Source organism: Thermobia domestica, chromosome 10 (assembly GCF_964235325.1).
Source record: "Thermobia domestica chromosome 10, izTheDome1.hap1.1, whole genome shotgun sequence".
Lineage (NCBI taxonomy): Eukaryota > Metazoa > Arthropoda > Insecta > Zygentoma > Lepismatidae > Thermobia > Thermobia domestica.
The window spans coordinates 29,238,996-29,261,555 of NC_137463.1; the positions used below are offsets into that span (position 1 = coordinate 29,238,996).

Below are 22,560 nucleotides of genomic sequence, written 5' to 3' on the forward strand. Positions count from 1 at the left end.
ACGATCATTGTTCCATATTTTTTAAAGATGATGGAGTCAATGTAGTAACGGTAACTAGTGATCGATATCCAAACATGATTGAGACTATTGTGCGTCCTGCAGTGGAGAACATGCCTGAGATGTGGTTTCAACAAGATGGGGTCACAGCACGCCCGGCAAGGGCCTCGATTTGGCTTCTGAGGACCATTTTCGGAGATCACATCATCTCGAAAAACACTGACATAAACAGGCCTTCTCGTTCGCCTAAGCTCACTCCGCTTGATTATTTTCTTTGCTGATATCAAAGTATATGTGAAGAAACCACAAACAATACAGAAACTCAAGGAGAATATTCGTGCAGAAATACAGGCACTCGGACTAGAAGTGTTGACCCTATCCATACATCCATGTTTCAGAACCCTGCGGTACTTCCGCGTCAATTTTTATAGAGGTAGCTGGTGAGTATTTCATATTATATGCCCGTAGCCAAACTGCCTCCATAAGAATTGTTGCGTAAGTACCTTAGGATTCTGAAACATGTATTTTTGGATAGTACACATATTAGTCCCTAAGTGAAGTCTTGATCCGACTCCGGGAGCCCATAGTTTTGGAGCTATGGATCTTTAAATTTCGTTTTTCATGATTTCGGCAGCCTATAACTCCGAAAGGAAGCATTTTGTGCCCAGGTTGGTCTATACTTTTCGTCTTATCTTGGTGTTAGAAATCACCTCCCAAACGTTGTGGATGTTGTTCTAAAACACCCTGTATATACACAAATATAGGGTGTTAATGAACTATGCCGGCAAAGTAAGATTGTCTGAAAGCGTGTAAAAACTACACTTCACCACGCGTTATTTTGAACTTTGTGTGTCAGTCAATATCAGCAGAAGGAGGAAATTTTACACCCAAAAATACATATTTCAGCAGTGTGCAATGTGCGCAAGTATAGGACATAATTCTCAAACATGTTCCAAACAAAATTCTCAGATATGGCCTGACTTGAAGGTGAATCCAAAGTAGACAAAAGGTAAGCCCTGACAGCAGTGAGCGCGTAATGCGTCATCGGGAAATTGGAGGTGTTACGGATCTTCAGTTTCACCATTCCTTGTGTTTGGAATAACGTGTGCTGCGATGTATTGTTTCATGCTTATACGTGTAAAAAAAAACGTAAAATATACCGTAAAACAAAACATCGCAGCACGTGTCATTCGAAACACGAGGAACCGTAGAGCTGACAGTCCCCAACACTTACGACTTCCCATCGACACGTCACGTATTTCCTGCTGTCAAGACTTACGTTTTGCCTACTTTGGACCCACATTTAATTCAGAGTATATCTGAGAATTCTGTTGGGAACATATCTGGGAATTAAACCCTATAGAATCTCTTGCGTGCACATTTCTGAAGTAGGTATTTTTGCATGGCATATGTGTGACTCCCTTTAGGCTGACATGAACCGCCTCTCCATGGTTTCTCGTACTCGAAATAATGCTGCTGCAATGTAGTTTTTCTACGGTATTAGCTCTAAAATTATACTCTTTTCCCCCATAGCACTATAAGAACTTTTTTCTTATTTTGATATGATGAATTACCTCTCACATTTGTTGGTATAATTCATTAACACCCTAATGGTCAGCATGGTTGGGAATTGGTGATAGCAAAAAATCATTTGTTTGACGTAGTTTAAAGTGTATGATAACCAAACAACAACTTTGACTGCGTAATCCTAATCACAATTTGACTTCTTTCGTAAAGATTACGTTTGCCATTGAGTGGTTGGTATATGCTTCATAAAGCGGTCAACTGCAACGTAGAATCAACGTGTAGTTGCGTTGGTAGTTGGCTAGCTTACCGTTCCCCACTGTTGCTCTTACTCTCTGTGCTGCTAAGATATTAATAGTAACACAGAAAAGTAAGGATAAGTTGTGTTGGTTTACATATTTGTTCAAACATAACGAAAATAAAAAAACACTGGAGCGATGGTGATGAAAAAGTAAGCAATGTGCTCCTCGGATTTTGGAATCTCGAGATGGTGATGAGTTACTTGGTAACGTGGTCTTATACGGTACAACTTTAGGGAAGGAAATATCCATGCCATGATTGCTCAGCCAACGATTACGATTCCAAGACGAAAGAACTCTGGAATCTGTAATGCAAAAAAAATCTCAACCGCACGTTAGGGTACGGTTATACCGAAAATTTCCTATTTCATGCTTCCCCTTTCGTTCTTCAACGGGACGGAAAAACAGAAGAAATTGTTTTAATTGAAATGTGGTAATGTCATAATCCTGAATCAAATTTCGTGTCTTCTTTCCTTTTGACAGCGCGCAATCAAGTTGACAATGTGCTGATTATCACTTTCACACACACAAAAACAGCAGTTCTGCTTGTTCAGTGGCGTTTAAAACAAAGTTATAGATGTTCTGTTTATTACACATATGCTATTGCTGTCTGAGCTACAGAGAACACTTTTGCTGCCAACCCTGATTTGTCTCTGAGTGAGGAAAATAGATCGCTAAACTCGACATAAACATGCTGTTCTATGAAGAATAATTCGAGATAGGAAAATTAAAAATGGAAGGATGAAATAGGAAAATTCTGGTATAATCGTACTCTTACATCGCCTGATTATCAGCGAAGTTCTTCCAACCCCCCTCCCAAAAAAAAATCGAGATGCCAGAAGAAGTGGTAGTCGGTGGGAAAAACGTCAGAAGAATATGGTAGGCGAGGAAGAGCTTAATGCTACAACTCGTGGACAATCTCCATAATTGTTTGAGACACAATGGGTGTGCATTTTTATGCATGTAGATGGACGCTTGCAGACAAGTTCGTGGTATCGTTATTACAGTGTCTTTAATGTTATATAGATTATACTTTTAGATAGTGATGTATTGCTAGTATTTTGCTAGGTATACACTTACGGTTTTAAAAAAAATATATCGTATACCCGTCCTCAGGGGGCGATGATTAAGGGAGCAAGAGGGGCAGTTGCCCCCTCCCCTCACTTTTTTTGAAGTGATACAGTGAAGTGAAGTGATGTATATAGTTTCATTTGGAAATGCAAATTTTTGTATGTGTTACTGGTTCATAGAAAAAAAAATGGTACCACATAGTATTTGCCGTTGCTTGATTACGTATTGGTTATTTGTCTTCCCGTGGAGTTACGAAAGCTACAGAAATTGCGTTTTAATTGCAATTCAAAGCAATTAATAATGCAATTGCGTATTTCTTTAAATGTCGTAGCATATGCTTGTAGTATTTACTGTCTTTCATTTTCTAAGAGTAATAAAATACATTTTTAATTCCACACATGAAATTAAATGTAAGTTATTCATTAATCCCCAGTTTTAATATAGCTTCTACAAAACAAGCCTCATTATTCATTACTATGATTAATATTAACCTTTCTAGTTATGTGTTTTGCAAATTTATTATTAAATAATCTGATCGTACAATTTTCCAGACAGAATTGTAAGACGTTCATGAGCAAAGAATCATTTTTTTTTCTCACCTTCGTTATTTAAGAGTACAAAGGGCGTTGCTCTTGTCAATTTACTTAATAAAATATGAAATACAATATACTGTATTTTAACTGAAAAGATAGTATCCTATCGGTTATACAACCTTTCGTCAAACAAAGTGTTTGTTTTTAAAAAAAACGTAAACTAACATTGATATACAAAAGTTCAGATCATGTTTTGCCCCCTTCATTTTTAACATCCACTACCGCCACTGTTCATCCTTATATCTTCCATTGCATCCCTGATTTGAAGTAGTGTACTCTGAACTATAAACATATTGGGCAGGTATACGCTGTACACCGGTATACCCTTATCTCTCCATTGCATCTCTACTTTTAAACTTCATGCGTAAATAATTCAGCAGCCAATTAGCTTGCTTTAGTGACATGTGGCTTTATTTTTGGACATTTAGGAGTAAAGATGGAACAAATAATACGTACATTTTACAACATTTTTCAAGTTAGAATTTGGAAGTTGGTGTTTAAGCCTCGAGATCTCCCTATCTTAGCACACAGTCCTGATATAAATCCAAATACACAGAGATTTCTCCACATTTACATAATAGGCAGTAGTACCATAAACAGGAATTTATATTGGGCTAATTTTAGCTAAAGGTTATTCTGGTTTCGGGTCACTTTTTCATGTTTGTACAATTCGCAGCAAAAAAACCTGCAACATGAGCACGTAAGTTTGTAAAACGACGAAGTCTTCTGCTCCAAAATAAATGTGCAGGGGAGGACGCCGAGGTTTATCCTGGCGTGATTCGTGCCACTTAGACGTTATGTTGTTTCCCTGCGCTGTTAGACGTAGTTTCACAATAAAATTACATGCTCATGTTGCAGGTTTTTTGCTGCGGACTGCATATACTTATTGTTTCCATTTCAAATTATTATTATTATTATTATTTATTAATTACTTAATCACATTGCTTAGCATGTTAAATCATAAATATTCTCCAGCATCTATCGGAATGGGGTCAAGAAACTATAAGTTTAACTTAAGATTCTCAATTCAGAAATTTAGTCCTGTAAATCAAGATAAAATTATCCATTCTGATAACTGTTTTAGCACTTTCGGAAATCAACTAGAAAATACGAAATGGACTTCTGACGTATCGTGTGTGTACTGCTTAACTTAAATACCATAGATTTAACTTTCCTTTCTGCGAATTGGGAGGATTCAACTGTGTTTGAGGAGACTTAAACCATTCCAGAAAGATCTAGCGACGTTGTGTAGTTTGAAGTATTCAGAATAAACTGAAAAAATAGTGTTAAAACTTCTTGAAAACATTTATTTAAAATATATATATATATAGATCTTGAAAATTCTTCTTGATAGCAACAACATTACAAATATACCTTACGTTCTAAAGTATTGTACATAACAATCACACTTTTTAAATACAGAAGACTGACATATTCATCAAAACACATACATGTGTAGTTTATAACAAATCTCACACACACTGCACGCTGTATTAAATTACATTAAGAAATTTATTTATTTTTTTTTTTTTAATTTGCTTGCTCTAGTCAAAAGAATCGCTTTTAAATGTATGAATGAGTTCGATACTCCATTGTTTCTTTGTTGAAACAAAATATATATGTTGAAGTAGTATTGACTTTTGAATACACAACGGATTGATTATTTGAAAAATAATAGAAAATATTGGGAGTAAAAGAGGAAGCTGAAAATCAAGAAATATGGAAGAAACATTTCCAGGCTCAAACTGAAACTAGAAAATAACTCAGATAGGATCTACAAAACACTGTTTTACAAACTAATAATTGTTATCAAGACCTTTCGCAAAGTGCATATACTTGGGTGCCCAGCAATGATGACGTCATAAACTGCATAGCCAAACATCTGGTCTTTCGGAAAAGGCTTGGAAACGGTTATTAATTTATTTAGTATCGTTTTGTAGATGGTACCTTTGCTTACTTTTTACATTTTTTGATATTATTAATTATCTTTAAGTTATTCACCAAAATTTTAAAAAAATGGGGTGAGATTAGCGAAGACCTTAGAGAAAAATACAAACTGAAATTCCAGCCATTTTATAATTTTCTAATATTTTAGTATCTAAACGAGTTTTTGAAATAAATAAATAAATAAATTCCTCACTATTTAGAATATACGACGGCTTCCAGAAAATACTAGATGTTTTAGTTTACCGCAGTAGTGGGCTGGGCTAGACTCACCATCTTGGTGTTAGAACATTGCCACACTCAGTATGCATCCAGCTGTGGTGGCGTGAAGACTGTGACGCTCTTATTGTGCTTTCAGTGACGTGTTACAGTGTGCACTGAAATAGAAAATTCCGTCTCTTCTGAGTGACGTGTTACAATGTGCACTGAAATAGAAAATTCCGTCTCTTGTGAGGCGCGTTTTGTGATTAGGTTTTTGTTGGCAAAAAAACACAAGCCAATTAAAATACATCGCCAACTGTGTGACGTGTACGGACAAGGAATAATGAGAGAAGGCCAAGTGAAGCAATGGTGCACGTCCACACACATACGGCCAAGCGTACCCGAGAGTTCTAGGATAGTTTTGGATGGTAGGTGTTCGATTACTCAGCATACAACCCGGATTTGGCGTCGAGCGACTACTACCTCTTCCCAGCAATGAAGACATGGCTCGCTACAAAACGTTTTGATACTGACGCCGAACTGCATGCCGATGTAAGCCAGTGGTTGAAATTGCAGGCGGCAGGTTTCTACTGCGACCGTATTAAAAAAAAAACTTGTGCCACAGTATGATAAGTGTCTTAATTTGCATGACGATTAAGTGGAAGAATAGCTTAAGAGTACCTTTCAAATGTATGTAATACAGTTTGGATTGTTCATTCTATTACTCTTCTTAATTCAAAACATCTGTTATTTTCTGTATACAGCCCCTGTATAGTTCTCAAATCAATGTTTTATTTTCAGAATTGATCCGGATTTTGTAGTCAATTTTAAAGTTAGTAGTTCAGATGTTTTTCAGTTGACAATTAGAAATTATAGACCATAACATTGAATCGCCACTAAATTTAGATAAACTTAAAAAAAAAAAATACTGGGTATAGAATATTAAAATAGCTACATAGTGGAATATTATGCTTTTTGACTCGCTTATACACAAATATTAATGATTTTGGAAAAGGAAAATAGTGGTAGTTTCTGAGTATTAAACTGTACATAATATTTACTTACATATACATAACTGGCTCCTGAACTTATTTTCCTCCGAGGTTTCGGCCTTTAGCTGAAGCCTTGCTTATGAAAATGAATAAAATAAAAACAAAGAACATGGACCAACATAAAAATTGGAATAGACTCATAAGATTTCCGTATATTTCATATGGACATATTTCAGCATATTTTGTTCCATCTCTTCTTATTTTTCATTTTCATGCACAAAGAGAAAGCAGAAAGCTTGAATAGAAAGTTCAAGAACCAATTTGTGCTTATACACTGGTCCGTAATCAACAGAAAATTTTACAAAGTGTGAAGAAAATAACCAACCGTATCATTAGTTTGGAATTCTGGTCTTGCAAGTATTTTGGTTTACTGTCTGGCAAAATTCATGGCAGCATGAAAACTAACTTTACGTTAGTATGCCCCTGACTATAAGTCTTCATACCACTAATTTTGGTACAAATATTTCTGAATGTGACACGATATCCACATAAAATATTCACTATTATCAACATATGCCACTAAGGAATCACCAACTATCATTAACAGTGTCATTATAGATTTCATCACAAGAACTATCACAACATTTATGTATATAAATTTATATACTTCTGAATTACACACAGATAAAAAAGGAATATACACGTGTCTGTATTGGCGTTACGTGTAGACAAATATGAAAATCACAGTAGAAAATATACACACGCAAATAAATACGGAGGACTAGAACAATAACTAACTGACGTAACACGGTTTTGTCATAGAATGAGGTCCAAATATGGCTAACACAGCACTGTACGTAGATGCAGCTCCGCCGAGTAGGCCAATAATTATTAATTCCCACAGATATGCTCGTACGTGTAGTGGAATGTGCCTGCAACCAAATCAAAAGTGTGTATCAATATTTTAAAAATGATAAGAATAAAAGAGCTCATTGCTTGTGTGCATTAAGTTACCACAAGGCGTGAATTAACTGTAAAGGGATGAAAAAGCTCTCCCTACCCTCTTATGAACATTCCTCCCCCTATTATTAATATTATTTAATCATTCTGTACACCATTTTTCATGTACTTTTGTACAAAATGGTATAGAATTTGAAAAAGATACAATATCTAGAAGAAATAAAATAATTGGATACAGTTTTAAAGAAAATCTCGAAATAAAATAATGTTTTACAATCTACATGGCATGCAAATAGTAATAATACAGGGTGTATCAAAAAGAACTTTACAACTTTGGAAACGCAGATTGATTTATTCATTTATCTTACAGACATGGTTTTGATGTCATTTTGTAGAAAAATACATCAAGTTTTGACTCACGTAGTACACTAGTTCAGAAACAAGCCACCGCTAGCGCTAGCGGCAGTTGGAGCAAAGATGGCTGCCTTTACTGGTCTCAAGCGTGCTAGCTGTGTGTTTTGGTTTGAAGAATCCAAGTCTGCGACAACTGTGCAACGTAATTTTCGTACAAAGTATGGTAAAGATCCTTCCATTAGGCATACTATTTGTCAGTGGCATAAGTGTTTTATTGAAACTGGATGTTTGGTAAGACACAACAAACCTTCAGGTTATCCCCGTAAGTCTGAAGGCGTTGTAGAGCAAGTGGGACTTCAGATGGGTTGTGTGCCGCTTCACCAATGGAAGCCACATAGAACATTTTTAGGTATAAGGTAAAAAATTTATGTATTTTGCCACAAAATGACACCAAAACCATGTCTGTAAGCTAAATAAATAAATTAATATAAGTTTTCAAAATTGTAAAGTACTTTTTGATACATTCTGTACTATAAATGAAATTTATTACACACTGTTTCAATTACTACATATATTTGTAGTTACTAGCTAATGTATGTAATACGTGAACAAAATATTAGCAAAATTGACTTTTCAGGACAAGATTCTGTTTTTGTGGTTTATCTGTTGTGCTTCGTTTATGATATTCCCAGATCTGCTTTTAATCGTCATGAAGCAAATGGCAGTTCATTTTGAATTGTTATTGCATTGAAAGCATCCTTTATACGAGTATTTATTTAAGTAATTTCATACTAGGAATTATGTAATTTTGTGCTTGTCTATTTCGTCTCTTGGTACACTAAGGACATTATACACAACGTTGACGACTTATAAACAGTATCCAAGTCAAAGATCGCTTAAAAGAAATTACTATAGAAATTAGGAGATGCAAAGGTGTGGAAGTAAGTAGCAATGGCTTCCACAATTCATTGAACTTATGAAAATCGGCAACACAATTGTGATTTAAAGCGACAGAAAGGTTTCTGATTGACATTTCTAACGAAAGCACTTCGAAACAGGGAATTCATCCCAGCACAACAAAAATGTGCCCTGGATGAGCATGATGAAAAAATGTTTGTTAAGGAACGTGCGGAGGAGGATATTTAAAGATGGTTTGAAGGCACAGCGATCTCGTAACGAACAAAAATTTATACCCGTTATGAGGAAGAAACGGCTTAACTGAACTAAATTATACTGAAACTAGACTATTGAGCAATGGAGAAAGATAAACAAATGCTGTATATTAATTTTAAAATTGATATACTAAAATAAAATAAAAATTGATGGGATTAAATTAATAATGGGATGAAATTAATAAGAAATATGTATTTCAGATAATCCTTTGTTTTTACTTTACTTCATAAATACATAAAACAATCATCACGTATCTTCCTTGATGTGGTGTTCAGAGATAGAACTATAATTAATGCAAAGAGAAGGACAGAAAAAAGATTGCAATATGTAAGGAAAACTTCAGCAGATGTTTTGAAAAAAAAAAAAAAATGAAACGTACAGTACGTAAAATATCCTACTGAAGTGAAGATAAATGAAATGAAATTTATGAGTTTTACTTCTCACGGCTAGGCTAAAGGAGACGGTGATGATGGAAAATGAATGAAATGGTGGAATGATGAAAGTGGGAGGAAACGGGAGAACCCCGAATAAACCCACGCACATAGTGTTCTGGAGTGCTGTTTTGCTGTATGGTCCAAGCAAAATCCATGTCATAGAAGAAATATAACTAAACTAAAACTAACTCTATGGCCTATGGAACCCGGAGGTTCAATGGCGCGTTCACAAAAGCTCTCCACTGACTTCTATCCTTAGCTAACTGCATCCAGTTTCTACTTTGTATTCCAATCTCTGCGAGATCCATCTTAATATTGTCCTCCCATCTGCGCCTAGGTCTTCCTAATGGTCGTTTTCCGATTGGTCTTCCAGTCAAGACTTTGAAAGCGTTTCTACTTTCTTCCATTCTAGCTACATGACCCGCCCACCTAAGCCTCCTAGACTTGACGACCCTAACAATGTTGGGTAGACCATATAAATTATGTAGTTCCTCGTTATGAAGTTTCCGCCATTCCCCATTCCCATTCCTCTTGAGTCCGAATATTCGTCTCAGGATCTTGTTCTCAAATACTTTCAGTCTATGTTCTTCCCTCAGAGTAAGCGACCATGTTTCGGAACTATACAGAACAATAGGCATGATTATCGTTTTATATATTTTAAGCTTCAAATTCTTCGACAGAATTCGCGACGACAAGAGATTTTGAACCGAATAGTAACACGAATTCCCTGCTTTTAGTCGACATTTAATTTCTTCGTGAATATGATTTTCGTCTGTTAATATCGATCCTAAATATTTGAAAGTATCCACTTTATCAAAAGTATTATTTAATATTTTAACGCATCCACAATTTGCCGTATTACGGTCCCGACGCATTTCCATGTATTTAGTTTTCTCTGCATTTACTTCTAAACCCATGTCCCTGCAAGCGTTTAATAAGATCTCTGCATTTCTTTCTATTGTTCTCCTATCACCCCCTATTAAATTTACATCATCAGCATTTGCCCTAACCTGGAGAATACCGTTCAACTGTAGGCCCTGGTTGCTATCTTTGATTTTCTTTATAGCGTATTCTAGAACGAAGTTAAATAATAATGGCGACAACGCATCTCCTTGTTTCAGGCCATTCTCGACGTGAAAGCTCGTGGACAAAAATTTTCCTACCCGGACTTTACTTTGAAATTCATTTAAACATATCTTAATTAATCTAATTAGCTTTCTCGCTATTCCAAGTTCTGTAAGAATGTTGTATAATGTTTCTCTCCTAACCGAGTCGTACGCCTTTCTAAAATCAATAAATAGTTGATGTACCGGGGTATTGTATTCCAACTTTTTTTCGAGTATTTGGCGAATGGTAAATATTTGGTCGATAGTTGATCGATTTCGTCTAAATCCGCACTGATAATCTCCAATAATTTCATCTGCGTAAGGGGTCAGTCTTGCTAACAGAATATTTGAAAGGATTTTATAGGATGTTGACAGAAGAGAAATGCCTCGATAATTATTACAGTCAGTTTTGTCGCCTTTCTTGTGAATTGGAACAATGATTGATTCTTTCCACTCTTGTGGCAATTCTTCCTTGTTCCAGATAAGGAGAATGAGTTTGTGTATCTTGTTCCACAATTTTTCGCCTCCAGCTAAAATTAACTCAGCCGGAATTTCATCTACACCCGGAGATTTATGTTTCTTTAATTTCTTTATAGCGGTTTCTACTTCTATTCGGTTGGGTTCTGGAATATACGGTTCTGCGGTGTGTATCACCTTTTCTCCACGCACACTAGTTTTTGGTTGCGTGTTAAGCAAATCGTCAAAGAAATCTTTCCATCTATTTAAGATGCTATCCGTGTCAATGAGAACTGTACCGTCAGATTTCTTTAGTATATAAGCACGAGGTTGATAGCCTTTCTTAAATTCGTTGATTCCCTTATACATGTCCCGGATGTTTTTATTTTTACTATTATCTTCAAGTTCCTTAATTTTAGCTTTCAGAAAATCGCATTTCTTTGTTCTAAAAGTTTTGGAAGTTTCCCGCCTGATATCTGCGAACTTTTGTGTAGTTATTTCATTCGGATTTTGTAGCCAGCGTAATTTAGCCTGTTTTCTCTTCTCTGCTAGTTTTATGCATTCCTGGTCGAACCATGGTTTGTTCCTACGTATTTCCGCGTGTCCCAATGTTTCTTTTGCTGAAATTTTAATGCTATCTCTAATTTCAATCCAGATATCCTCAACACTAGCGCACTCCGAATTTTCCAAAGCCGAGAATCTATTCGAAACTTCAATCTGGTATTTCTCTCTTACCTGGCTCTCTTCTAATTTCTTTAAATTGAATCTCTCAGTTTTCGGACAATGAATATTACCTTTATTCAACGATAACCTCTCTCGTATTATCGCTGCTACCAGGTAGTGGTCGGTGTCACAATCAGCCCCTCTAAACGACCGGACATCAATTACGCTGGATTGCCTTCTTCTATCTACTAAAATGTGATCAATTTGATTGTGTGTTTTTCCGTCTGGTGATGTCCAAGTGTATTTATGAACGTCGCGATGTGGGAATTTTGTACTCTTCACGATTAGGTTTTTGGATGTTGCAAAGTTCACGAGTCTAACACCGTTGTCATTACTTTCCTTATGCAGACTTTCGTTCCCTATAATCGGTTTGAAAATATCCTCTCGTCCTACCTTCGCATTGAAATCCCCTAATAGAATTTTCATATGGTATCGCGGGAGTTGGTCAAATATCCGTTCCACTTCTTCGTAAAAACTGTCTTTTATATCGTCATCCTTATTTTCAGTTGGGGCATGTACATTTAAAACAATAATATCACACCACCGTCCCTTAAGAGTAATAAAAGAAAGTCTATCAGTAACAAATTCAACCCGTTTAATTGCTGGTAATATACGTTTATGAACGAAAAACCCTGTTCCTAACTGGTGATTTTTATTTCCTTCCCCGTAAAAGAACGTAAAATTTCCGGAATTCTCAGATCCATTTCCTTCCCACCTAACTTCCTGAACTCCTACTACGTCCATCCTGTATTTCTCTAACTCACTCGTTACGGATTTTAACGCGCCTGCCCTATAAAGACTCCTAATATTCCATGTTCCAAATCTCATGTCCATTTTCTTTTGCTGAGGTCGTGCCAAGTTATCAGTCCTTGTCCGAGGCTTTTGTGAATATTTCTGAACAAGTGCTTTTCTTTTACAGGATGAAGTTGTTAGCCCTACCCAACCCCCCAAGCTGGAGGACCACTCCTAGTCGGCTGTCCGCGATTGCTTATTCAGTATATTCGCAGCTAACCTCTATATCTAGAGGCCTTCTCCTCGATCCGCAGCCTGAGGACGCGCCATGCCGTGGTGACAGGAAACCACGTTACACGGAGAAGAAATATAAACATTGAAATATATAAAGTCATCAGAGAATACGTGGGATCAATAACAAACAAATGGTTTCCATCTGGTGATGCAATATTTATGCACGACAGCGCAACCTTGTCATCGACTAAATCTGTGAGTAAGAAACTCGTTTCGAGAGGCACTTCTAATGTTCAAGAGTGGAACAATTGTCCAAATATGAACACTAACGGCTAAGAAAAGCTCGACGTGAATCCTATCGAGTCATTGTGGCAAAATCAAAGGTTAATGACCTACGACAAGAACTTAATTGATACAATATAGCCTTATCATTTAAGGAGAGGGTGTTAAATTTTCAAATTTAAGAAAAACATTATGTAAAATAAGCAAAAAGATTTTGAAGCCTTAATTGCTGGGTTATACGAAGTATAGTATCAGTAACTAGTCTTATATGTATTTAAGATTTAGAGAAATAAAAGTTTGTTTCTACAAATACGTCTCCATTATTTATTTCGCTACTAATTTGTCCATATCTATCTAAGAAGTAACTTAATCATTTTTCGAACCTGCTCAGTGGTCTATGTGGTTACTCGTCTCTGTGTAGAGCTTGTTATTTAATAGTAGTTTACGCTCTAAGTTGACGAAAGAACTCTTTTTCTGTTATTAGAAGCCAGATGTTAGCAAAATCCCTATTCCTTTATCTTAGAGATATGATAATTAATGAAAGAACTCAAGTTCATTTGAAGGAAGCAGAGGAAGGTAAATTTAAGGGGAAGTGATAAATTTTGGACGGAAGAATGAAATATCTGAGGAAAGGTTGCACCCTAAGCTCTAGGAGTGGTAGGTCTCTGCTGCAAACAATTCCTATCTATTCTTGTCTCATACATGTTTCTACAATGAATGATTTCTTTGTGATAGGCGCACAGAGATGTCCATCCATTTGCAATTGCCCTCAGTATTTTATAGATACGTACCTCTTAGGCCAACCATCATTTTCTTTATCACACAGTAGCATGTAAAATAACGGTGGAAACACAAACGTTGTCATTGTAATGGTGGAGCCTCCAACCAGCGCTAATATTTTACCAAATCTAGGCACTGATTCGCCTAAGAACACCATTATAAGCAGCATTCCAGTACGTAAGAGACATCTCTTCCAATGAAATTCTATAAAGTATATAAGAAAAGCATTAATTACTTAAAAAATCTTAGGCAGAACTAAGCCATAACCACACACAAAATACAGAACCAGATATAAATGAAAAATTGATTAATTTACCAAACTTTCAAACCGTAAACAATAAATTAGAAACAATATTCAAAAGATTCGGCTTAAATAGAGAATTAAATCTAAAATTTATAGAAACATTTAACGGAAGTTATTTTTTGCATACCCGTAGAATTTATCAAATTTCGTGCTTGTGAAAGGAAATATATATTCACCATAGTATTAAGAATCACAAAAAGAAATATACATTCACCAGAATAAAAAGCATGATGTGAAAAGGAAACCTCCAACTTCTGGATAATCACGATATTGAAAATATAACAACCCACATGACACTAACGAAACCGAAGTTTCATGTAGATCTAATAAGAATAGAGATTGGTTATGGAATCTTTTTATTCAAATAAACAATCCAGGATTTAAATTTGGACAGAGCTGAACCATAATTCTGAATGTATTTTCGAAATGGAAGAATGCTACTATGAAACCACATAACGTGACGACACCATAAGAAAATATGTAGACAAAGTCTCCGTGGAAACGGAATGACCCATGTAGATTTTCCTCTTAATTTCAGTTTTCAATTTGAATCATTTTTCTCCTTATTTCCTAAAAAACCCGAAGACGAACCCAACACAAGTTTCAAACGTCTTTCGCAGAAATACCTAGTGGTAACTACAAGAATAATTCTATATTCATAATGAGATATCACATCTATTTGAGGCTATACCTTTCAAAATTGAGAGTGTATACTATCCTATGGATATTATGTAAGGTTAACTTCCGTAATATACTTACTGTGAGGGACGTTGAAAACTTCCTCCAACTCTTGGCACACAGGGTTAATGATAATAAGGAAGGCAAGTACCAAGTGAACTGCCAAAAAGAAGTTAGCTGTTGTAACCAAGCCCGTGTGAGTCAACGAAAGAATTATGTTTGGATTCACAAAGTCACCGTAAACAAAGTAACCTCCTGCAGCCACAGGAAGATACATTATTAAAATAGCTGAAAAGAAAGTAAGAAATGTGGTTAATAATTACAGAAAAAAAAGTTGGTATTGGAATAATCGAAGAAAAAAAAAACTAATACTGGCTACTAGGAGTTGGTATCTTTTAAAGTGTCTTTATATTTTAATTCTTGTTTAGGTTTCAATAGCTGGAGCTAATGCCATCATCCCAACTCATACTAACTTAGAACGGATTTGTAAATATATATATGATATGTGTATTTTAGCGAAAAGAATTATTTATCGGGAAACAAAGCTAAGTATTTCCATTGAAAAGTAATCACATCTCAACTAGTGGTGTAAAATACCTGGGTATTTATTTTAGCAGGTAAATATCAGGGTATTTACCCAAAATTGCGTCCAAAATAGGTATTTTAGTGGGAATTTAGGTTTCAGTTATCAATATTTGGATTTCGTTCTTGCTTATCTGTATCACCTCCAACAGGACCACTAAACAATCACAGAACACAAACTTTCCCTATTAAGATTTAATTTGATATACAGTATATTAATTAAGTAGCATAGTGTTGATTGTCTAAGCTACCTACATTCACTATCATTTTTTTAAAAATTAAATCTATATTTCCCTTTTTTAGCGCAAATGAACTGGTTCCTCTAGCGCCATAAATTCTACTGACTGCATCCAATTATTATGGGTATTCGCTAGGATTCTAACATGAAACCAAACTAAACTTTGGGTTGTTTACTGTTCGAACATATGCCTACAGTTTGATATACAGTGTATATATTGATATGCAGACCATATATTTGACCATATACAATTTCCATCGTGTCCATCTATTAACATATAACTTTAAGTACATTATGAATGAAGATAATGAATTCTGTTTATATATATATATATATATATATATATATATATATATATATATATATTAAATAAAAGTTGTAGTTTCCAAATTAAAAAAAAAAACTGTTTTTTCTTGTTTTAATGTTTTGATCGAGATAGTCCTACTTGTTTGAACAGAAATATATTCGACCATTTGTACAAGTCACTTCCGAATGACTACTCTTTTCTCTTAACAAATGGAAAAGAACAAATAATCTCCCAATATCCCTGTGTTTTATTGTGTTCCGTACCAACAGCTGGTGACTGGTTCCTTAATGACACTGGTCGTGAGCGTTGTAGTCAGGGATTTCTTTTATTAAGTCCTTATTTAAAAACTTCCAATTATACGGAAGATATTCGTTGTTTTGGAGTTGAGTGTACCGTTCATTACCGAGATTATACGAGACCTAGACCTACAGCTTAACGAGGGATCCAAACCACTTGAACTTCCACCCAGAATCGAACCCAGATCTCCACATTTAACCACGAGGAATTCACTATACGAAAGATATATTAGGTTTCCTGGCCTCTCCAATGATAAACAATTAAATCCTTTACTATGGATCCAACTGAATGTAGAGAAAGTTCTTTCTGAAACAGCAGATAAAATTGGAGCACTAAGGATTCGAATAATGACATTACCTAATTTAGTAGTGACTCGAAACTCTCGCCATTAAATCAGTGAGCTCATTTGCTGATGATAATTGTTTATTTCATTTTATTTTATTTTTAATTTTAGTTTCTTTTCAGTACTGAGGATATATGAGGAGTGAACCAACAGCTTAAGGTGGAATTCGAATCAGCGTAATGCATTCAAATATCAATGCTGTTCCACCGAGAATTGAATCCGGGACTCCCTACACCAAAGGCGCTCGCGCTAGCCACTACACCTCGATTAATGATGTTCCCATAACATATGATGATTTAATCAATGTTGATATAAAAGAAGGCATTCACTAGTATACGCTTGTTTTGCTCCTCCCCCTCTCAAATATATAGATTGTTTGTTCTGATGTAATAGAATGTTTTCCTATATATATATATATATATATATATATATATATATATATATATATATAGGCGTCGTGTTAGAAAGACGATGTTTAAGATATGGAGCAACATAAAATTATTTTGTATGTTCCTATGAAAAAAAGGACTAAGAAGTTGATTAGGTTGGAAAGAGCACACCTACCACAGAAAGCTGCAGTGACGCTGATCGGAAATTTTCGTCTGTCTTTCATGTCGTTCTGTATCGTGGGAAATGTTGACGCACCCCCGAATGCAAACAGAATTGTTCCAAATGCTAAGAAAAAGTTTTCTAAGCCTTGTGGAGTATGTACTACTTGCTTCACTTTTGTCGAATCAATCATAATTTGGCTGAAAATGAAGACACAGGCAAACGCTGTTGTAGCAAGAGCTCCCACACCAACAGCCCTGTAAAATAAAGCAGGAAATTAAGATTTTTAAAAATACTTCGAACTGAAGTGATAAAACATTGTCTTATATGTTACACGAAATTCTCGCGGAAATATTTAATTAGCCTTCTCAGAACAATTCACCTTTGAACGGGTTCTGGTTTCGGATCTCCGAATAGTTTCAATAAGTCCTCTAGTCTTTCTCAGCGGCTCTCCGAGGCTTATTTTTCTAGGTCTTCAAACTGTAGGAGCTGTTATTTTTCTATCATAGAATGACATTTTTTTTTTTACTGTAAGTTTACAGCAAAAATTTCAAAGCCACTGAGGAAAACTGTTAAAGAATTTCAAAAGTAAAGCGAGTTTAGAGGTGGCATTTTAAAATTTTTAAATGTGTCAATATCTCTCCTTCAGTGACTACTCATTACTTTATTATTTTTCAAGCTTTTTGGATCAAAAGATCCAATATATTCTAATCTAATATTTTTTGTAGGCCTTAATGTAGAATTACATATAGTGTAGCTGAACCCAAACTATCAGTTAACTCAGTATGATGTGCTTATTCCGTAGAAAATACGAAAACTCGATTTAGAGGCCGTTCAAAAATTTTGTGGCCCCTGACCCAAAGACTAATTATTGGCCAAGATCGCAATCTTTTGATCCATTTTTGGTTTTCCTAAAATTCTTGTTCTTTTAAATATTAATGTTACTAACATCTATACAATGTTCTGAAGCTGCCATCTTACGAAGCTGATATTTCAACTTTTTTTTTTTTTTTAAAGGCACTTATTACATGTTGGGTATGTGAATATGGTTTGGACAGAACATATTCTGTAATGCAGAATATACCATGATGAAAGAGGAAAAAGATAATGTTGAATATATAATGCTGTCAATCCTGGTAATAATGTTGAGCTTAGATTAGCAAGGTTCTTTAGTATGACAATACTAGAACTATTGGTTAGCATACGTTACCAGATACGGGTAAATTACCATTTTCTTGTACGATCTGTTTGTACTGTTACTGGAACTAATAAATAACATGATATGTATGTACACGGAAACAATGTTGGTTATGAGCAAAACTTCGCAGTTACCAAAGCCAAAGGTAGTATTGTTACAGTCTCATTGAGCCATGAACAACCTGTATTTCAAATATACATAGTACGGCAATTAAAAAACGAAACGGGGGTCTGTTAAAAATAAATGAATAACAAGTGAAATAAACTTATCTCGATTTATTTGAGGCAGGAACCTCTTTTGTCCATACATAGTTATGCACGGTCCAGTAAGTCATGGAATGATTTCTGGAAGTCCTGGACGGCATTAGTGTTCATGGTCGTCGTCACTGCTTCTTAGATAATGGAAAAAACGTCGTCATAAAAGCAATGCTTCAGTAGTAGTGTTTTAAATTTGTGGTAAATAAAACAATTACAGTATCTTGTTTTTGAATGGTATAAGAGTTTCAATGGTGAACGAGAGCTTCTGAAAGATGACGAGAGCCTATAGCTTCAGTTTCTTTAAATCCTCAGTTATTATTTGGCGAACAGTTGCCTTATTCACTCTCACAAGGTATGATATTACCCTAAAACTTGCATTTCAATCATTCAAAATGATATCCTGAACTTTGTCAATTATTTCAGTTGTTCTAACAGATTTGTTTGGACCTGGGCTCTCGTTACTTTCCACAGATTCTGCGTCACCACTGGAACCTTTCCTAATTCAAAAATATGACAACGAGAAATGCAGTAGTCCCCACAAATCTTTTTCAACATCTCAAATGCTCCTGTTGGAGTTTTCCCTAAGGGCGCTCAGCACCTGATATTTACTCTTTGTTCTAGTTTATACTTAACCGCGTCAGCGCCACAGTGCCAATCGGCCGAGCTGGAAATTTCTCCACGTATTCTGAAGTATAACAAAATATTTTGGATAGGTTAATAATTACCTGTACCGTGGGCAGAAAGTGCTCATACATGTGCACTATACTTAATAGAATGTTAATTTCATATTAACAAAAGAAGAATGTTTTTCAAGATATGTAAAATTATTATTATGGGATAGTGTTAGGTAGTTAGTTGCTATGTAGTTGTTTATGGATACCTAATCATCTTGTATGTGTGCATGACGTTTTGAATAAGAATACATAAAAGTGTATCAACTAATAAAACATTTCATACCGTTCATCGACGTTATAATTTTGATAGAAAAGGTGAGAATAATAATATGTATAATTATTAAAGATATTTTTACATGCAAACTATTACTACCACTCAGGATATATATCATTGATCGAACCAGGTTAACGACTACCCTTGGTGAGTCGTTATAAAAATTTTGGTGCCTTCACACCGGGATTAGATAAAAATTTTGGTTTACCTCACCCGGGATTTGCTGTAAATTCATACCCCGAAGCAAAGTAAGGGTGAATTTACTTTTGTAATAAAGTTGATGAATACGAATTTCACCAGACTAAGAAGTGGTAGAATAATTATAAGAAAAATGAACGGTGAGGCAATAGAAAAAGAATCCAATAATAGTGACAACGGTGAACCTAGTGTAGCACCAGGAATGACATCAGAAGACCGAATCTTGCTAGCCTTACAGCGACAATTGATTCAGATGTCTACCGAATTAAAGCAGACGATAGAGCAGAAGTCCGAAGAATCTAACAAGCAATACGAGGAGTTAAGGCAGACGATAGAGCAGAAGTCCGAAGAATCTAACAAGCAATACGAGGAGTTAAGGCAGACGATAGAGCATAAGTCCGAAGAATCTAACAAGCAATATGAGGAATTAAGTAGACGAATGGAACAGAAGTCTGATGAAACGAAACAGTCAATTGTCCAGGCGATGAATGACATCACCTCGCAGTTCGAGGAAAAGTTAAAAAGAATATCCGAGGATTGTCAGGATAAGCACAACCACCAAATCCAAGAAATCAGTGGTGTAAAAAAGGATTTAGAAGTAATAGAATCTTCTGTTCAACAGCAAAAGATTCAGATTATCAATAATTCTAACAACATACGTGCAAATGCGCAATTGATAGCTACTCTACAGGAAGAAATTAGAACGCTACAGGTTAAGGACAACACATACCACAATAATATGGGTAGTGATCGCTTGGAGTTTCCCCACTCACCAGAGATGACTTCGCCTTCACCTGTGTCTGATGAGGATATTATTTTGGAAGAAATTCATCCGAAGAGGACAGATGGGCGGAAAAGGGATGGTGCAACGACACATCACGTCATGGATAGGAATTGTCACCCAATAAGAACACGGAATGATAAAAGGAAGGTAAAGTTAAGTGTTAAGATGAGTGAAATACGGGCTATGAGTAAATTCAGTGGTAAATGTAATGAAAACGCTACTTCTTTCCTGGAAAAATTTCAGGACGAATGTAATATAATGTGTATAGATAGATCACAATATATGAAATTAATCCCTCATGTATTACTCCCACCATGTTCTTTATGGTTTAAAGCAGTACGTGATCACATCAATACATATGAGGAATTTAAGGCAGCACTGATCGCGAATTATGAAAATGACTTTTTGCTTGCAAATCGAGATGCAACCATTAGAAATCAACATTTCAATCCTCGTTTGCACAAATCTGTTGTAGAGTTTGTTGTAAATACATACAACGAATTAAAAGTCGTTAAATCCCTTGCAATCGGAATCTAGAATAATAGCATCGATTCGAAATTTGCTCCCATTTAAGTTACAACAGATCTTGTTCTCTACACAGTGTATGAGTTTCAACCATTTATTAATGCTTGTCCAATGCTATGAAACCCAATACCATGCTATGAATCAACAAGCAGGAGTAGGTAAAAGTAAAAATAATTCAGATCATTTTGTACCTGTTCGGAATCTAAATATCCGAAGTGTGAATGATACGGAACATAACCTAAGCCGAGTAAATTCTAGCAGTAAAATGAGCAAAATAGACAAAGTTATGTAGGGAATCCGCCTAACCTAATTAATCGTAGAAATCCATATGTTAAACCATATAATCAAAATAGGTTTAAAAATAGACGGAATGTATGGCAAAATTCCAGGAATACAGTAAACTATGCGGATAGACATAATTGGAGATCAAGAGATGGCACTTCACATCCGAATCCAGGTATTGAAGTAATTCCTGTACAGAACAGTAATAGGAGACATAATAATGATTGTGCAGTACAGTGTACTTTATTGGATTCATATGCAAGTGCGAACGTAACCTGATTACCGTTAGTGAAATTGGGTTGAATTCATATCAGTTATAGATTCTTGTGAATTTTTGTTTTTAAGTTTATGTGTTAATATCAATAATGAAAACGATTCTTATAAATACTTGAAGTGCTTAAATAGAGTTTTAGGTAGACTGAAAAGCTAATTTTCAAATGATTTTTATTCTTTCTTGTTAATGTTTTTAATATATGTAAGAATTATAATTCGATTTTTAAATGATTAAAAGCAAAGGTTATTTATATTAGATTGATTTGTGTAAAAAAAAATATATAACTGTCAAAGATTATGTTAAGAAGAAGATCTATTCTATAAAACTAAATATTCGACAACTATCTTGAATGAGATTCTTCTATGTTGTGATGCCTTATTAATCTAATGTTTATTTTAAAATATCACCTAAAATGATTATCATATAATGCGCCCTGACTATTTGTAACTCATGTTTGTCCCTTCCGATTTTTGAATTCGCACCCTTCAACGATTAAATAAATGAGCGACGATATTTTTAATAAGAAAATATAATAATAATATAATGAATGTAATTAAAAATAAGTATTGATGAAGTGTAATATTTGTTATAAATATATATATATATATGAAATGTAATGAAGATATATATGAGGTGCGATCAAAATGTGATGGACATATGCAATGTAAGAACAGTATTGTAAACGGACCAGTGGTTCTTGAAGATAAAAGCCAAGCTCACTTATGACTTTTATATTCAGTCCATTTGTCGGGCGACATTTTATATAACAAAATATTTTGGATAGGTTAATAATTACCTGTACCGTGGGCAGAAAGTGCTCATACATGTGCACTATACTTAATAGAATGTTAATTTCATATTAACAAAAGAAGAATGTTTTTCAAGATATGTAAAATTATTATTATGGGATAGTGTTAGGTAGTTAGTTGCTATGTAGTTGT

The 22,560-nt window shown here is 35.0% G+C and overlaps 1 protein-coding gene across 2 annotated transcripts in view; it reads right to left on the reverse strand.

Moving 5' to 3' along the window:
* Positions 1-4,770: 4,770 nt before the first annotated feature.
* Positions 4,771-22,560, reverse strand: part of LOC145662389 (uncharacterized) — a 55,586-nt gene continuing 37,796 nt past the window's right edge. For both annotated transcript variants that reach the window (XM_081727917.1, XM_081727918.1), the window contains exons 5-8: positions 17,169-17,410; positions 14,919-15,125; positions 13,867-14,059; positions 4,771-7,553 (exon numbers count right to left, since the gene is read on the reverse strand). In XM_081727917.1, the coding sequence (XP_081584043.1) occupies positions 7,415-7,553; positions 13,867-14,059; positions 14,919-15,125; positions 17,169-17,410 (781 nt within the window). In that variant the 3' untranslated portion in view covers positions 4,771-7,414. The remainder of the gene's footprint in view (positions 7,554-13,866; positions 14,060-14,918; positions 15,126-17,168; positions 17,411-22,560) is intronic.